General features: G+C 43.5%; 1 protein-coding gene across 1 annotated transcript in view; it reads left to right on the forward strand.

The window, feature by feature from the left end:
* ACVRL1 (activin A receptor like type 1) overlaps positions 1–7,015 on the forward strand; it is a 63,510-nt gene extending 56,495 nt beyond the window's left edge. The window contains exon 10 of the mRNA XM_087710383.1: positions 4,785–7,015. Within this exon, the coding sequence (XP_087566509.1) occupies positions 4,785–4,925 (141 nt within the window). The 3' untranslated portion in view covers positions 4,926–7,015. The remainder of the gene's footprint in view (positions 1–4,784) is intronic.
* Positions 7,016–18,496: the final 11,481 nt, after the last annotated feature.

Genomic DNA, 18,496 nt, shown 5'->3' on the forward strand with positions numbered 1-18,496 from the left:
GTGCATGTGCGTGCCCATGCCCATAATTCTATGTACCTTCCCCCCATGCATGCGTGTGACACACATACCCCCACGCATGCGTGTATGGACATCCCCCACGCATACACGATGGAGCCATTTTTGCCCTCCCCAGGCTCCAAAGGCTTTCCACAAGCCTGGGGAAGGCAAAAACAGCTTCCCCCGTCTCCCCCACCCCCGGAGGCTCTCTGGAGGCTGGAAACGGCCGGTTGGTGTGTTGGGCTGTTTTTCACCCTCCAGAGGCTTTATGGAAGGCTCCTGAAGCCTCCAGAAGGCAAAAAATAGCCCAAAATGAAACCTGAAATCAGCTGGTCAGCACGCGCATGCATGCTGGAGCTGACAGGACAACGCTACACATGCCTTAAGAAATGGTTCCATGTGCTACCTGTGGCACGCATGCCATAGGTTCGCCAACACGGTTATAGGCATTTCTAATTCATTCTAGTACTTGTGTTGTGTTTTTGGTTTTTTTGTCCCTGTCCTTCTTGGATATAAGCAAATCCCCCCCCCCCTTCACATATTTATTTGGGAGGGTAGGCCTTGCACAGGACTTTTCTTTCTCTCTCTCTGACTGCTTTTTTAGAAGCAGTCATCTTAAAATTCAGGGTTGCCTTTTGTTTCATGGATATATTTCACTATTGATGCCTTTCTGATGTCCTCAGTGCCAATCTCCTCAGGGGCCATGACTGTTGCTAGGACAGCTCCCTCCTTCCCTCCTCTTCCCAGAACTGTGTGATTGACAGACAAACAAGCCCTGCTTCCACTTTTCTGTAATCCTTGTCAGACCGTCTTGGTACCTGAACAATGAGGGACGAGGATTTGCATCTGTTGCTGCCCCCCCCTCCTCAGGTGATCTGTACTCAGAACACAACAGAGGTGGGTTTCTGCCAGTTCAGCCCCGATCGGGCACACCAGTAGTGGTGGTGGTGGGAGGCTCCACCCACACGCCCAGACACTTCTGCACATGTGCAGAAACATCACGTGCACACATGCGCACCAGTGGTAGGTTCCGGATCCATTTGCAACCAGTATGCTTAGCAGAGCATTGGGCAGGCACCCTGCGCTCTGTGCACATGCGCAGAAGCGCCAAAGTGCTCAAATACAGATAAGGAGCTTGGATGCGCAGGTGGGCCCTCCGGAGCACCATACCGGAATGGTACCCAGTGCTCCGGGCAGGTATCAGTACACCCTTACCGGGCGTACCGCCTGCAACCCACCACTGATGCGTGCTCGAGCGAACCGGTAGTAAAAAAAAATGGAAACCCACCACTGGAACGCAATCTCTAAATGGCATCTTATGGAAAGTCTGGAAAACACCATGCTTAGTCGGTTCTATTCCAACTTTCATTTCAAAGTGTACATTGCTTCCTGTTTACAACAGGCACCTCCAGAAATCCCTGTTCCATCAGATAAATCGAGGGTTATCTCTACATTCTGTCTCCCAGGGTATCCTATAGTCTGGAGACATTACATTCTTAAATGCCTGCTAAATCCTCAGAAGGAAATGATAAATCTTCAGGGTAGCTTTAGCTGTCAGCCAAAATGAACCTTTCATTTCCTCAGCTTATTTTTTTTTCCCCTTCAAGGAGATTTGCTTGCTAGTTGCAGATGTAGCAGTGATATAATTGAACAAAGGCAACTAGGTGACCTTGTAGCAGCCATTCTGTCTCAGCTTTAGGCAAAAGGGAATGGCAAACCACTTTTGAAAAATCTTGGCAAGAAAAAAAAAAACTGCAGGGACTTGTCCAATCAGTCACGAGGAGCCAACATTGAGTTGAAGGCGCCCCTCCCTCCAAAAACATATTTAATAATCTCCTTCTTAGAAGCTTGTTTGCTTATTTATTTATTTATATATGTATTGTTTATATCCCACCTTTGTTATCTTTACAACAACTCAAGGTAGCAAACATACATAATGCTCCTCTTTTCTTCACAACAACAAAGCTGTGAGGTGAGAGAGTGTGACTGGCCCGAGCCGACTTTCCTGCCTAAGACGGAACTAGAATTCACAGGCCCCCGGTTTCTAGCTTGGTGTTTTAACCACTAAATCAAACTGACTCTCAAATGTGTTGCCAGCCATACTGAGGAAAAGAATAAAAGGGAATTTTATAGAACTAAGATCTATTCTATATTATTGGGTGTCACAAATGGAAGTAGACCAAGTTTGACCCTCTCAGAGTAGGAGAGAGATGTTCATATTTGATTCTGTGTTAATGATGGCACCCCTATTGGTTCAATTGCTGTTTTGCTGCAGAGATACCATGACAATGAAATCATTTATATTGTCAGTTCCTCCCCCACGCACACACACCATTCTTTAACATGCGTCTATTCCAGGAATAATTTTTGAACAGTGCTAAAATTCTTTCTTCTACATTTCAACCAGAATATAAACAAAATAACTGGTGCTACAACAGACTTTCCAAGCTCTTTTAAAAATCAACTCAAACTGAGTAACTTTTTTAGGAAATTCACCCTAGTAGACCCTGCCGCTACTGGACATGAGATCCAGATATAAACGCAATCTTAATCAGAGACTGATTCACTAATGACAGTCAAAAGATTTGAGGTACAGGTAACCCTCAACTTACAACCACAATGGAGCTCAACATTTCTACTGCTAAGTGAGGTAGTTGTTAAGTGATTTTTGCCCCAACAACCTTTCTTGCCATCTAGGATTTATTCACCAAACCGTAGTTGTTAAGTGAATCACTGCATTTTTTAGTAACATGGTTGTTAAGTGAATCTGGCTTCCTCATTGACCTTTGCTGGTCAGAAGGTTGCAAAAGCTGACCACATGACCCTAGGACCAGGGGTGGACTGCTGGGGGTTTGCACAGGTTCGGGAGATCCTAGCGAACATTCTGCGTGGTTCAGCAAACCCCCAAATCCCACTCCTGGCTGGCCATGCCCACCCCTTCCCTCCCACCCCACCCCTCTCAGGAGTCTCCACGCAACCTGTCCATCATGCCAGGTAAGTGCAGGGCCTGAGCAAAGGCTCGGGGAGGGGGAAAAATGGGCTACTGGAGTTTCCAGAAGTCTGGAAACGAGCTTGTTTCTGGCCTCCGCAGCCCAGGGGAAGTAGTTTTCTCCCTCCCAGAGGCTCAAGGAAAGTGCCATAGTGCAGGATGCCAACTAGGCCATGCCCACCTAGCAACGAGGCAGCGAACCCATTGCTGCAATTTTTGAAGCCCAATCCTGCCCGGGACATTACAGCTGTCATAAATATGAATCAGTTGCCAAGCGTCTGAATTTTGATCACATGTCCATGAGGATGCTGCAACGATCATGTGAAAAATGGTCATAAGTCTTTTTTTTTTCAGTGCCACTGTAAATTTGAACGATCACTAAATGAACTGTTATAAGTTGAGGACTACCTGTATTCCCACCTAAGAAATATCTCCCTAATCTGAATAACAGTATAAACTAAGAATTTAATTTTCATTGTGTGTTCACATTATAGCTGTGCTTGGTGCTATAGACTTCTGAATTGCTCCCAAAGTCAGAAATTGAGAATATGACTATGACTATACCTAGACTCCTAAATGTCATAAATCTAAAAAACTTCAGCATCAACTCCAAAGCTAGCTCTGACTAAAAATTCTGTCAGGCAGTAAGAAATGACGTGAAAGTATTAATCCCTTAGTTTATCCTTGATCTATCCTTATAGACTCTAATTCTGATTGTGGCATCAAGTTCAACAAATACCATCCCTGACTTCCACCTCATATTAACAAGCAGACCTAATCAATGGTGGTATTTGAAAAATTTTGCTACCAGTTCAGTGGGCGTGGCTAGGTGGGAGGGCATGTGACTGAGTGTACGTGGCCAGTGTGATGTCATTCACAACCATGCCCACACAGTCACATGGCTCCCCACCTAGCCACACCCACAAGAAAAGGTAGGAACATTTTTAGGATTTTTTCCTATCTATCCCCACCCTCCCTTCGCTAGTCGCCGTTTCCCCGCTTCCTCCTCCCTCCTTTGGTTGCTTACCTTCTGCGGTGGCTGTCCAGCCCGGAAGGCAAGCTGACTGGAGTTTTCGGCCACCCCCAGCCAGCCGCCGCTGCTGGGAAGCCACTGGCTGGCAAAGAAGCTTCCCAGCTGCCGCCTCGTTGCATACCAGCTCTCAAAGAAGCCAGCAGCTGGCCACAAGCTGCTGAAAAGTCCTCCGGTCAACGAAAAAGTGGCTGCCATTGCCGCCATCTTCTTCACGCATCCACATCCTATTGCCTTGCAAGTCTCCTTGGACTAGAGCAGTGTTTCCCAACCTTGGCAACTTGAAGATGTCCGGACTTCAACTCCCAGAATTCCCCAGCCAGCATTCGCTGGCTGGGGAATTCTGGGAGTTGAAGTCCGGACATCTTCAAGTTGCCAAGGTTGGGAAACACTGGACTAGAGGACTACCAGTTCACCGAACTGGGCAAAATTTCTGTCCCTGGTTTGGGCAAACCAGTGCGAACCGGCTGAATACCACCTCTGGGCCTGATACTTAAAAACAGAGAGACTGTCCTTTAAAACATGTAAGAAAAGTCTCCCACCCTTGCATGACTAGTCGTCTCCGCATGATGTACAATCACAACATCTAAGATTTATTCAGCAAACCATAGTTAAACTGTGTCAGGCTTTTGCTCAGGATGGGAGTCCAGTGAATACACATGCAAGATTCTAGTTGTTTGGGAATTTTGGAAGATGTGTTAAGTCTAGATTTTGATTCTAACTATCCCTTCTCTTTCCCTCAACCCCCACCCCCACCCCACCTTCCAGGCTTTATCTTCCCTAGCTAAGATCATGAAAGAATGCTGGTTCCAGAGTCCCCCAGCAAGACTGACAGCTCTGAGGATTAAAAAGACACTGAAAAAACTCAGCAACTCCTTCCACAAACCCAAACACTCTCCTAACTTCTAGGAGCAGAGATTGGATTTATGGCTCCTTGGCGCAAAGGAAGTTCAAGGTCACCCCTTCAAGGTTTCCTGCTGGTCCTGGCCTCTGTCTGTGGCTTGAACAGAACTCCTTTGAAGCTTGACCAAGAGGATTTGGACTAGAGCTCTAGAGCTCAAACTAACCATCTGCAGGGAAGTTTCACAGAACAGATGACAGCTTCTGGGATCCTTAATTTGTTCCTCTAGCAACAAAAGGGAGGAGGGGCCCTACCCACTTCTTGCAGAATGTACATTAATATAAATACTCCCTGGATCTGTAACCTGACGCCAGCCCGTCTCGCCACCAAATCCTGAAAAATGGGAGGGATCCCATTTGCAAAGAACACAGCTGCTATGCCCAAAGGGGTAGCTGCCTTTGAAACGCCAGTTAAGGATCATTTGCAAAGGTAGTGTTTAGATTGAACGCATAAAATCTGTCCGTGCCTCTAGCTGTGTGTGCATGTATGTGCATGCAGGCATGCATGCGTAGAGAGCCATTTCAAAAGCACCTACAATGGTTGAAAGGGATAGGCACAACTATGCAAGCCTTTGTACCAGGTAAATCTGATTTATCCGTTATGGGCATACGACAGGATTTTTTCTATCTGTATGTGAACGTGGAAGTCTGTCTAGATGCCCAGTGTGATGTTGCTTTGCTTGTATGTAGTCATGATTTTTTTAATATAAGCCGGAATTTATAGCACGAGGCTCCAAAATGGCTCTCCATCCTGTAACTCATCTTAGAACCAGCCCTGACTAGCCCTGTCATATAATGCCTGAACATGGTCAGTAAAAACAGGATGTAGCAACCATGCTGAAGAGAGCTGGCTTTACTGCCTAAGGATGGAAGACGACTACCGGTAGTGAACATACACACACACAATCACACACACACAAACACACACAGAGGGAGGGAGAGTGTGAGTCAGGGAATTGCACAACAGATGTCCAAATGAAGTCAGAGACGCTGATATGAATTTGTAGTTTTATATAAATAAATATATTTTACATCTATGTTTGCAGCAAACAAGATAGTCAGACTAACAGGAGCATCATGAAGTAAATCACAGAGCATGGAAGCAAAAGGCGGGAAAACAAAGAAACTCCCCCTTTTACATCCACAGAATCCAATCACAGCACAGACGGCCTCACACAGGAGCCAGTGCTCTCCAACCAATCTACTACAACTGTGGCTTCTGGCTCATTGCACAACCCCACTGCTCTAGCTATTAAATTTAAATACCTTAGCGCACTTGCGCACGCACGTGTGCGCACATACCCACACACAATGCAATTTTTTCTGCATTTGAGCCCAGCAAGAATTAAGCCTCACCAACACTATTGTTCAGCCACTGCAGTTTTTCTTAGGAGCCCTCAAAGGTTTTAGTGAATTCAGAACCAAGGTGAATGTCCAACAGTTGGATTTGCATATGATTACATCAATTGAAATTTCAGTATGCAGATACAATAAAAGGCAAAAGTCTAACCAAAAAGTCTAACCAAATATAAATGATTGGAACTTGACCCTATTGATTTTAAGATGGGAGTGAGAGGAACGCACCCTATTTAAAATATAAGCTGGGTCAAACATTACGCTTTCCACCTGATGTTAATGTATTGCATGGATGAGTTGCAATAGCTGTAAGCTTCACAAACCCTGTGCACAAATGGAATAGTTCCACTAAAACTGAGATGAGTCGATTCCTCCTTGACATGCTGGATACATCTACAAGTAAACAAATTGCAAATGCAAAGGCCAAGGCCTGTCCTTGTAAAATTGCTATTTTGAATAAAAGTGTGGAAGGTGGAAAAAGTTTTCAAGATTTTAATCAGGCCTAAGACTGAATTTCTGAATAGCCTATTACAAGACAAAACATTAACAGGAAAGCAGTGGGGAAGGCCTGTTCATTCAACAGAGTTGCGCTAATATCTCCAAGGAATTAGCTTTCTATGCCATAGAAATGTATATCAGCATATAATATATGCAGGATAGTTACGTAGACCTTAGTGAAAAACGCATAATCTCATTTCATCAAAAGCCTCAAAATTGACATCATTACTAATTTGTACAGAAATTATTTTTTTATTTATTAAACATCCGGGGGGGGGGGACCAGCAGCCTTTTCTTGTTGTTTGCAAAAACGTTCCAAAATAATTGGCTCCTGAGAAAGATTCTGTAATGTGGAGAAGGATGAGAAGCACAAATTAACCAAAGAGGACAAAGAGTTTCAGGGGGGGAAACAACACAGATTTTTTTTAAGCTACATCTCCATTCAGAGACCACTTAAATTCCATTAGGACTAACAGAAGTCAAGTGTTCTAAATGCATTCCAAGATGGCAAGTAATAATTAAACTATGCCTTTTCTTTCAGCTCATGCAAATGAATGGTGCATGCAAGCTTGTTGGATTGCAGTAGTTTAAAAAAGAAGGGGAAAACATATTGGTTGAGGGATACCGATATTTCCAAACGATCAGCTGAAGTGCAATCTGAATCCAGGATTTCCTGTGTCAAACATCTGCTTGTCGAAGTCTTTTTTGACATTTGCCATCATATACTTTAATAAGACTGATTGAAAATACAACCATGTTATTGAGTTGTGGTGGCACAGTGGTTAGAGTGCAGTACTGCAGGCTACTTCTGCTGACTGCAATTTGGCAGTTCAAATCTCACCAGGCTGAAGGTTGACTCAGCCTTCCAAGGTGGGTAAAATGAGGACCCAAAATTGTTGGGGGCAATATGCTAACTGTGTAAACCACTTAGAGAGGGCTGTAAAACACTGTAAAGTGGTATATAAGTCTAAGTGTTATTGTTATACTGGGAAGTTAGTCTCCCGATTTTCAGTGATGATTTTCACTGATTTTCAAGAGCCGAGGTAGCGCAGTGGTTCAGTACTGCAGGCCACTTCAGCTGACTGTTATCTGCAGTTCAGCGGTTCAAATCTCACCGGCTCAAGGTTGACTCAGCCTTCCATCCTTCCGAGGTGGGTGAAATGAGGACCCAGACTGTGGGGGCAATATGCTCACTCTGTAAACCGCTTAGAGAGGGCTGAAAGCCCTATGAAGCGGTATATAAGTCTAACTGCTATTGCTATTCAGGAAATTGCATGCATAATGCTTTTTGGCTTTTTAGATGTACATAGTATTTTATATATAACTTAAAAATGTCAGGAATAAAACATACAGTAATAAAAAAGGTTTTGCAAATATACTTATCATATACTAATCAGAGGCAGGATTAGCTGCAGGATGCTTGTCAAATGCACAGTTTGTCTTGGGTTCAATCCTGATCACTTGGGATGAAGTTGGGAACTCTCTGAAACTGAGGAAGAGCCACTGCGAGTCAGTTTGTGACTGAACTAGATAGCGTCTTATGCGCCCTAAGAGCTCAACAGCTACATGATTTCATAGCCAATTGCTTGCTGATTGCAAACTGCTGTTTATCCAGGATAGATGAGCGTCCAAAATATTGCGGCTGGCTCCATATTTTTATTAGTATAGGAAGTCCTGAATTCCACGTAGCACAGGCTGGAATTTTTATTATGCTATTTGCCCATTAAGAACCCAATCAATTTTCCAGCTTTATAATGGATGTTGCACAAAACTACAAAATAGCACATTGATAAGCCAAGAAAACACTATGTTAGATGCATCTGCTATTACAAACCATCATCTCAGCTTATTTGTTAGCAAAACGGTGCCCCCACAGCCCTCCAATTGGCACAGAAGCTTAACTGTATATTTATTTTAATCAGAAGCTTGCCCATGTGAATCAGTAACATATGTAGTAATAAGTCTACATATCCAAACAGCTCTGATCAAAAGTAATTCAGCATAAATCATTCCATGTGCTGGAAAGAAGCCCTCATGTACAGATTCTAAACTCAGGGACAAGTCTCAGTCTAAGCTAAATATGGATTTGATTTTTAAAAAAAACCTCTGGTCTCCATAGCCACTGAGATAGCAGAAATGTGCAAGTCTGCAGGAAGAAAAAATTAGGTTAACCAGGGAGACAGGTACAATTTAGCACAAGGATCACATGCATGTTTCTCTCATGCTTACGGGATCATAATTTAAGAGCTGTAATTTATCCTTAGAGAATAGATCAGGGGTGTCAAACTCAAGAGCTGGGGGCTGGATCTGGCCCTTGCGTGGGCCCTGTGCAGCTCTCACGAGCTCCGTTTTCGCTGGCAGAGGGTTGCAGGAGGCCGTGGCAGTTGAAAACGGAGCTCAGGAGCCTGTTTTCTCTGACAGAGTGCTTGGGCTACCAAAGGTGCCCCCGACATGCGTGACATCGAGCTGGCCACATCCCCTGGGCAGGGCTCCCTGTCTCCCCCCTCCCCAAGGTCAAACACAACTCTGATGTGGCCCTCAATGAAATTGAGCTTGACACCCCTGGAACAGATGGGTTTTTTTCCTCAGCATGTATTCAGAAATTCCTCTGTTTTCTTTGCATGTCCATCCTGACATCTGATTGTTGAAGGACCAATGGATATACATTGCCAAAATGCTGCCAATATTGTTCATATACTTTCTCACTGTTTAGTTTACATTCTTTTCCTCACCCTGTAAACATTAGGTAACACTGAAAATAATTAGGCATTCATAGTTAGATTTACAACTCAACTGTGAATGAGTCCTGTGCACAACTCTTATACAATGTCCGTAATTTTCCAGTGAATATGTGAAATTTTAGCATTCATATAACGTACGCACTTGTGTCTCTGTTCAGAAACTGATTAATATTGAAAGAAAGACAGACAGATCCTACAGCTGATAATACGCCAACAGTTGTTCTAGTCTTGTGTAACTACATTAACACAAAATAAAACTTTAGTTCAGGGTCAAAGTGGTACCCCCCCCCCAAGCTCTCTGTCTCACCCGATTTTCATGTTTTTTTTAAATTAATTTATTTTTTAGAGAATAGGAAACAGGCATGCTGCAATGCAAAGCAAAATGCTCTAGCACCATATTAATTTGGAGCATGCCTTTGGGCCCCATAAAGGCCCACTGGGAGAGTAGAAAATACACTTGGGGGGAGTGAGTTTGTTCTCTGGCTAAATGGGCATTTGGGGACCACCCTTGCTCATTGCAGCAACCATTATCAAAACAGGAAAGTCTGACTGAGGGCCCTTTGGGGAGTAATGCTCATCATGTGCTCTCAACATTATGAATGTGCCCCTAAGTTGAGTCCAGTTCCCTACATGGTTAAGGGAACCTTGATCTGTCTGAAGCCCCTGAGCAGAGAAAGCCCATACACAGTGGTTTCATTGTCTCCCTGCAGGGATCCTTGCCAGTGGCCCTGTGATACTTCTCGTGAAAACTTTGATCTTCCAGCATTTGCGTACCCTGAATGATTTCAGTGATAGTTGGCTGTTCTTTTATGGGCCTTTTCAGCCTTCTAATAAACTTCTGGTTTGCCTTAATCCAGTAAAGCTGTAATAGCATTTGCTTGGGAATAAATCTCCTTGAACTCTGCAACCCTAACCCTGAGAAAGTGAACAGGCTGTAAACCCATTCCGAGATACAACATGACTCTATGTGTTTTGTTAAAAATCTTTTCTGTTCAGCTTCGAGTTTAAAGGGGCAAAGAGACTTACTTATCAAGAAGCAAATCCCACAACTATACAAGCAGTGCTTACAATACATCTGAGTTGACAGAGATAAGACTGTCCTCTAATTTATGGATACTTTGTTGTTCCATACAAAAAGCTTCAAGGATTTATATTCCCCCCCCCCTTTTTTTGTTTTTGTTTTACTATAACAAAATCTGGAAGAAACTGTAAAATCCTAACAATAAAGATGAGGCATCAGGGGGGGAAAGAAAAGAAATCTGTTACTGTGGCAATACTGAACACTTTTGTAATTAGCACTAGCAGAAAAACTGAAGAAGCAATATGGAGGCCTCATTATTAAAAAGCTATGATGATGCTTATTTTCTAAACTAGCCCCATCTTTCCCTACCTTGCCCCATCTTCACTTTTAAAACTAGAAACTTCTAGAATGACATTGGCCTTCAACGACCCAGGCTATATTGTTCTGTCCTAGATGCAGGAAAGTAGTGGAAGTCCAATTGTTGCAAACCATAAATCCTAGTGATTTCCATCCAACCAAATAATGGCGAGGATGCTGGCAGCTTCAATTCAGCAACATCTGGATGGCCACAGCTTTGTTCTATTATTATTAATAAACATAGTCTCAATGTGCCATTTAGTTTGCAGAATAGGCCTTTGCTGAGACAGCATGTGTATTTGCAGATTTTATGGGAAGGGAAAAAATAATACGCACTCACTGCATGTATTTTTTGTCTGAGAAAAAAACATGGGCTTGAAGGCCATGTTCAGGAGATTCCATTTTGATTAAGCAGATCAAGTCTGCAGCCACTGGAAATCAATCTCATTGTTTAAACAAGACTATAGTACACACTCAAAATGTCACGCATGACCCAAGCTTTTATCAGCCAAACTACTACAGCTAAAATTCCAGGAGTTTCCTGTTGATAGCAGCAACAAATTCAACCCCTCCATTTTTTAAAAAGAAATCAACCAGGACAGAGATGAAAGAAGCAAATAGGCCAAAAATTTTGTTGAAATGACTGGTATAAATCTATGATAAAAATCTGAATGTGCAATTACATTTCCTGGAATATGTTATTTCCCCCATTTCTTTGTCACTGATTCCAGTAATATTGCAAAATATTATAATGTACATGAACTGAAAATGACCTATTAGACAATCATTAGACTTAAAAGCCCTTTACCAAGGAAATATGCTGCATGCCTTGGCTTGTTAACAAGGAGGGCAGTTTTAGGACCATCCCATTGGTAAAACTGTCAAAATCCCTCTCTCACATCTCATTTGTTCCAATAGAACAGACATTATCATTAGACAAAAGTGGCCTTGGGAGTTGAAGTCAACTGAGCAATGAAGTACATAAATACATGGCTCTGAGAAGCTCCAAATTATTCCCAGGCCAAATGCATTTGCCAAGTTGCTTTCTAGGCCTGGGCAGCCTGCAATTCCCAGAATTCCCAGGCAGCATGGCTATTGTTGGAAATATTAAAAGATGAAGATTACATCCCAGTATCCAGAGTGGAAAGTGACATCTCCCAGTTCTCAAAGTCACGTTACTGTATGCAAAAGCATATGTAGGTTGACAGCAATAACTATCTTCTAAAAGTGTCATCCCCAAATTTGGGGCACTCCAGAAACATTAGACTGTGCCTGTACTTCATATGTACCATGATAACTGGAAATTGTAACAACTGCAGTCCATCACATCTGCAGGTCATTGTTGGGAAAGCTCTACTACAAGGTAAGTTGGATATTTTCTCTATCAAGACAGAAACTCTATTACATTTCTCAAAGCCCACTCTGATGGCCTTCAGGAAAGCCGTAAAAACTTGGCTGTTCCGGCAGGCCTGGGGCTGTTGACCTCACTGTTGAGGTCCGGCCCCGACTAGAATGACTTCATGAGAGATGACTGTTGTTTTAAATTGTATTGTTTTTATGTTTTTTAGATTTCTATTTGTAAGCCGCCCGGAGTCCTTTGGGATTGGGCAGCATATAAAAGCTTTAAATAAAATAAAATAAAATAAATAAAAAACAGAAAAAGAAACTGAGACAGAAGATGATTAAACCTGATCACTGAAGTAACATTACTGTTTACAAGTCTATTTACTAGTCTGTCCCCATGAGCTGAGTGGAGATTTCTCCTGGACTAAGGATGGATAAGAAGTGCGGTTGGAAAGTGTGTTCAGGAATTATTCATGAGTATCTTTCTAGTAGCATTTGATCTTGTGAAAACTTGTTGCCACAATAAGAATTTTGGAGATATGTCATCAGTCTATTTACAAAATGACCTTTTGTACGATGGTTGCTCACAAAATTGTTACCTCGACTTATGTTTTGGCTGACACTCAACATTTGTATTATTCAAGAGTGCTAATGTGGTGCCCACTTGAACTCCAGAGGCATTCTTGGCAATAGAGATGATCCTGGAGACTGACATACTACCTTACTATATAATTCAGGGGGACCTGAATTAACATCAGTACTAACTCCATATTCTGTTAAATGTTTTCCTAATACTTTTTTTCTCCAAGGCAGCAGAACAAGCAATATGTACAATTAGATACCCTTAGGATTTGCAATGATGTCAAATTTCTCCAAATCCTATTGAGCCAGAACCCAATTCAGCATCCTCAATGCCTCTCATGTTCCTTCTTGCATATGCTGAAGGAGCAATAGCTCCCAATTTTCTGTCTTCTCTTTTGTACATGGATTGGAGAACAAAAGTATATGGTAGTATACATACTACCATATACAAAAGTATATGGTATCATCAAGGAATCGACCATGGTATCCTGCTGCGGTGGTTGCGAGAGGTGGGGGTGGGAGGCACCGTTCTTCGGTGGTTCTCCTCCTACCTCTCGGGCAGATTGCAGTTGGTGTTGGTTGGAAGACAGAGGTCGATCCCTAGGCCCCTGAATTATGGGGTGCCGCAGGGGTCGGTCCTGTCCCCCCTCCTGTTCAACATTTACATGAAGCCGCTGGGAGAGATCATCCGATGGCACGGGATAGGATACCACCAATACGCGGACGATACTCAATTGTATCTGTCCGCCCCGTGCCAACTCAGTGAAGCAGTTGACGTGATGTTCCAGTGCCTGGAGGATGTGAGGGTCTGGATGGGGGTGAACAGACTGGCTCTCAATCCTGACAAGACCGAGTAGCTTGTGTTTTTTCCTCCCACAAATTGGCTTAGTATTCCATCTCTCAGGCTGGGGGGTGAAATTATACGCCCCTCAGACAGAGTGCGCAATTTGAGAGTCCTCCTGGACCCACAGCTGGCTTTAGATCATCAGTTGTCGGCTGTGACCAGGGGGGCGTTTGCCCAGGTCCGCCGGGTGCACCTTACGTCCTTACCTGAACCGGGAGGATCTTACAATAGTCACTCATGCCCTCGTGACCTCAAGACTGGACTACTGCAATGCGCTCTACATGGGGCAGCCCTTGAAGAATGTTTGGAGACTCCAGCTGGTCCAGAATGCAGCCGCGCGAGCGATTGTGGGTGCACCCCGGTACACCCACATCACACCTATCCTCCGCGAGCTGCACTAGCTACCTATTGGTCTCCGGATACGCTTCAGGGTGCTAGTTATTACTTATAAAGCCCTACATGGTATTGGACCTGGGTACTTGAGAGACTGCCTTCTGCCGATTACCTCCCACAGACCCATTCGATCCCACAGATTAGGCCTCCTCCATATTCCATCTGCCAGCCAATGTCGGCTGGCAACTACTCGGAGGAGGGCTCTGTGGCTGCTCCGGCCCTTTGGAACGAGCTCTTGGAGATTCAGACCCTATCCACACCAGGCCTTCCGGACGGCCGTGAAGACCTGGCTGTCCCAGCAAGCCTGGGGTTGAGTTCCCCCCGCTACTCGAATTTGCTGTGTCTGTTGTGCTTTTAAATTGTTTGTATTGTCTGATTGTTTGTCTTACTTTTTGTAATTTCCCCTCCCTTGGCTTTTGTTCAGCCGCCCTGAGTCCCTTCGGGGAATAGGGCGGCCTACAAATAAACTCCAAACTCCAAAAGAATTGAAATGGAAATGGGCTGGTTACATAGCAAGAAGGCAGTGGACCAAGGCAGTCATAGAATGGATCCCACTTGATTAAAAAGTGTCCACAAAAGAGACTTAAAACAAGATGGGTCAATGACATCAGCAAGTATTGCAGGCCCAATTGGCAAAAGAAAGCTCAGGACGTATTGGCTGGAAACATGTGAAAAAGGACTTCATCCTGCAGTGGATGGACAATGGCTAAGATGATGGTGATGATTTCCCATTCTGCTCCAGAATTATATCAAAACTCCCAATACTAAGCCAGGTTGTGAGAAATCACAACCAACAAGGCAGGATGTTGGATTTTTTTTCTCCACCTGCTAGCTCTTCTCAAGGGACTAGGTTCAGGGTGAAATGATGCATTTGCTTAAATAGGGAAGTCTGGATCGAACAGATTGATTGATTGATTGATTGATTGATTGATTGATTACATTTATATGCCGCCCTTTTCCCTGAAGGGGACCCAGGGCGGCTTACAATTCAATCAGGGAAGGAGGTACAGACAGGGGGATAAAAAAGACAAGACATAACAATACAAAATTTAAAAACACACAACAACCATACCATTCGAGAAGGGGGGCAAAAACTCTTTAGCCCCAGGCCTGTCGGAACAGCCAGGTTTTAAGGGCTTTGCGGAAGGCCTGGAGGGTGGTGAGGGTTCGAATCTCCATGGGGAGCTCGTTCAAGAGGGTCGGAGCAGCCACAGAGAAGGCTCTCCTCCGGGTAGTCACCAGTCGGCATTGGCCGGCAGATGGAATTCGGAGGAGGCCTAATCTGTGGGATCTGATCGGTCTATTGGAGGTAATTGGCAGCAGGCGGTCTCTCAAGTACCCAGGTCCAATACCATGAAGGGCTTTATAAGTGACGACTAGCGCCTTGAAGCATATCCAAAGACCAATAGGCAGCCAGTGCAGCTCGCGGAGGATAGGTGTTATGTGGGTGAACCGAGGTGCACCCACAATCGCTCGCGTGGCTGCATTCTGGACAAGCTGAAGTCTCCGAATGCTCTTCAAGGGCTGCCCCATGTAGAGCACGTTGTAGTAGTCCAGTCTAGAGGTCACAAGGGCACGAGTGACTGTTGTGAGGGCCTCCCGGTTTAGGTAGGGATGCAACTGGTGCACCAGGCGAACCTGGGCAAGGAAAAAGAAGTTCCTCCATATATTAATTTTAAAATCTTAAAAACCAGTATCAGTCTAAGATAATGGTCAATTTGAAAAGTTTCGGAGGGGGGGGGGAGGACTTGGGATCCTCTGACATCAGCACATACCGTACTTGTTTGAAAGGTTAGCCTCTCATAGTGCTTGTACTTAAACTTCATGCTAAGGATCAAAGCAATATGATTTGTTTTCTTTTGAATCCATCTGCTTTATGAATCCAAATGCAGCTTATACAATAAGCAAGCATTGAGATAGCAAAACATATGAACAGTCTAACTAACTCCTCACTATTTCAGAACAAGCTGTTTTCCTAAAAATAAAAAAAAAATCCCCAAATTCTCTGGTCTTTCTTCACATAGCATGCTTCTTTTTCAGGCATCTCTGGTCTGCAACCTCAGAACCTCTCCTGGCGGGAGTCATATAGCTAGACAGGCTCTCTGACTTAAGCTTTGGAGCTCTGGTGTAACTCTGTCCAAATGCACGCAGACTACAAATTCCACAAGTGAATCATGAGCTGAGCTTTCAGAAAGAATTTAAGATAGGGATTTTCTAGAAGGCAACTGCTCCAACAGCACATCTGCTTCCCAAGGGACCAACAGTAGCACAATATACAGGAATAAATGTGGGACTCCAGATCTCAAACGGAGCAAATGCATTTTCAGTGCTAACCCACATGGATATATGCATTTCTGAGGAGCCACCAGTATGGCTTGAAAAGAGTCAAAGACCAAGAAACTCTCACCAGGCTATCCTCCTGACGACTTTAGCACAACTCCCTGATCAGTTCAGATGTTGAGTATCTGAAAATAGCTCTTCAGATTTAGGGATATCCAATGTCATTGTGTCTGCATTTTACACACCATCAACTGTTCATGAAGCACTAAACCACTGGCTTCTGAATCCCACTCAACAGTATTCTAATTTTATGGCCATTAATTTTATTTGAAATGAAATCATTTTCAAGCCCATACCTTAATGGTAAGAACTTATTTGCACCAATAGTATCCATTATCCATTAACATATCAGTTAACATAGAAGCAACAATTTCATGCTACCTTTGATACATTTAAACATATGACAAACTACCTATTTTTTTGCAAAAAGTATACATATATTGCATTCTTTCTTTCTTTTTTCTTTTTGCATGTAACAAGAGCCCGACATTTTGTGGTGGTGGGGTAAAATACCATGCTAAATTGTGGTTTACTTTAACAATTGCTTATTAAATAAATTACAGTGGCTGAATTCATTCATTAGACTGAACAAATAATTCCAACAGATGAGTGTATATGTATCTCAGGGTTTAACTGTGGAGTCCTTGGTGCTCTCTGAGCTTGGTTGTTTGCAATAGCAATAGCAATAGCAATAGCAATATGTTTGCTTACATACATTGCATTAAACAAGGAATAAACTCCACACTCAGTAACACTGATGGTGTTATCAAGTCAGGTAATGAAACATCTACAAGCACACAGCCAAGGTCAAAGTAGCATTAAGGACACCACAAAAACAAATGATTTTAATGGCTTGGCTCCATGGTGATTCCAGCCTATTACTATAAGCAAACACATCTTTTTTTTCTCAGTAGCTGAATTCAACATGCAGCCATAAAACAGAACCAAATATAATGATAAATATGTTTGCTGGATGTTACAATTTTAGGTTAACATTTTCCTACCCAGGGATGAACACTATTTCACTATTTCTTGACCCCTATCTAGGGCATGCAATATTTCATTATTTCCTGATCCAAAACACAAAGTTCTTCACACATACCTCACTTTTTATGTGAGCCGCCCTGAGTCCCCTCAGGGAAAAGGGCGGCCTACAAATTCTAATAAAACCATAAAAACTACATTTTTGTAGTCATATGCCAAACAGTAACAATTTTTACATGTGAATAAGCATTAGGCAAGGATGCATAATGGGAATGGTATTCTGGGTGTTTCAGTAAACCGAAGCCAGCCATATAATACGGCTACTAAAAACGCAAATACTACATTGTGATGGAACACATTCATTTTCATTCATAAGAAATCACAGTCCCACCCTACTCTGCATTGGTCAGGTTCCATTTTTAATATGGGGTCCAGTTCTTGGCCATCAAGATGGTGAGGTGGTTGGAAACCAAGTCCTATGAAGAACCATTAAGAAACCAGATATGTCTGGAATAGAAAACTGGGAGCGGGGGAGGGGGGAACAAACACTACCAATCAGCAGACAATTAAATGGTTGTCACAGAGAAGAAATTTGAATTTGAAAGTTTATTTATAGGCCGCCCTTTTCCCTGGGGGGACTCAGGGTGGCTTACAACTCATGGGGAAGAGAATACAAACAATGACACATAAGAACAATACATAATTAAAGAGAACACAACATTCATACCATTCGGGTGGGGGTGGGTTAAATCTTTAGCCCCAGGCCTGACGGGATAGCCAGATTTTAAGGGCTGTGCGGAAGGTCTGGAGGGTGGTGAGGGTACGAATCTCCACGGGGAGATTGTTCCAAAGGGTTGGAGCTACTACCGAGAAGGCTCTCCTCCGCGTAGTTGCCAGTCGACACTGACTGGCAGATGGGATTCGGAGGAGGCCTAATCTGTGTGATCTAATTGGTCGCGAGGAGGTAATTGGCAGGAGGCGGTCTCTCAAGTATCTCTCAAGAAAGGGAATGCCATTGTTCTCTTTTGCTCCAGAAGACAGGATGGGAACCAGTGGGCTGAGATTACAGGTTAGGTATCTCCTGACAGTAAGAGCAATCTACCACTGGAGGTATTCAAAC

Source organism: Thamnophis sirtalis, unplaced genomic scaffold (genome assembly GCF_051295495.1).
Source record: "Thamnophis sirtalis isolate CommonGarterSnake01/CBP01778 unplaced genomic scaffold, rThaSir2_p1.2 scaffold_3, whole genome shotgun sequence".
NCBI classification, from domain to species: Eukaryota; Metazoa; Chordata; class Lepidosauria; order Squamata; family Natricidae; genus Thamnophis; species Thamnophis sirtalis.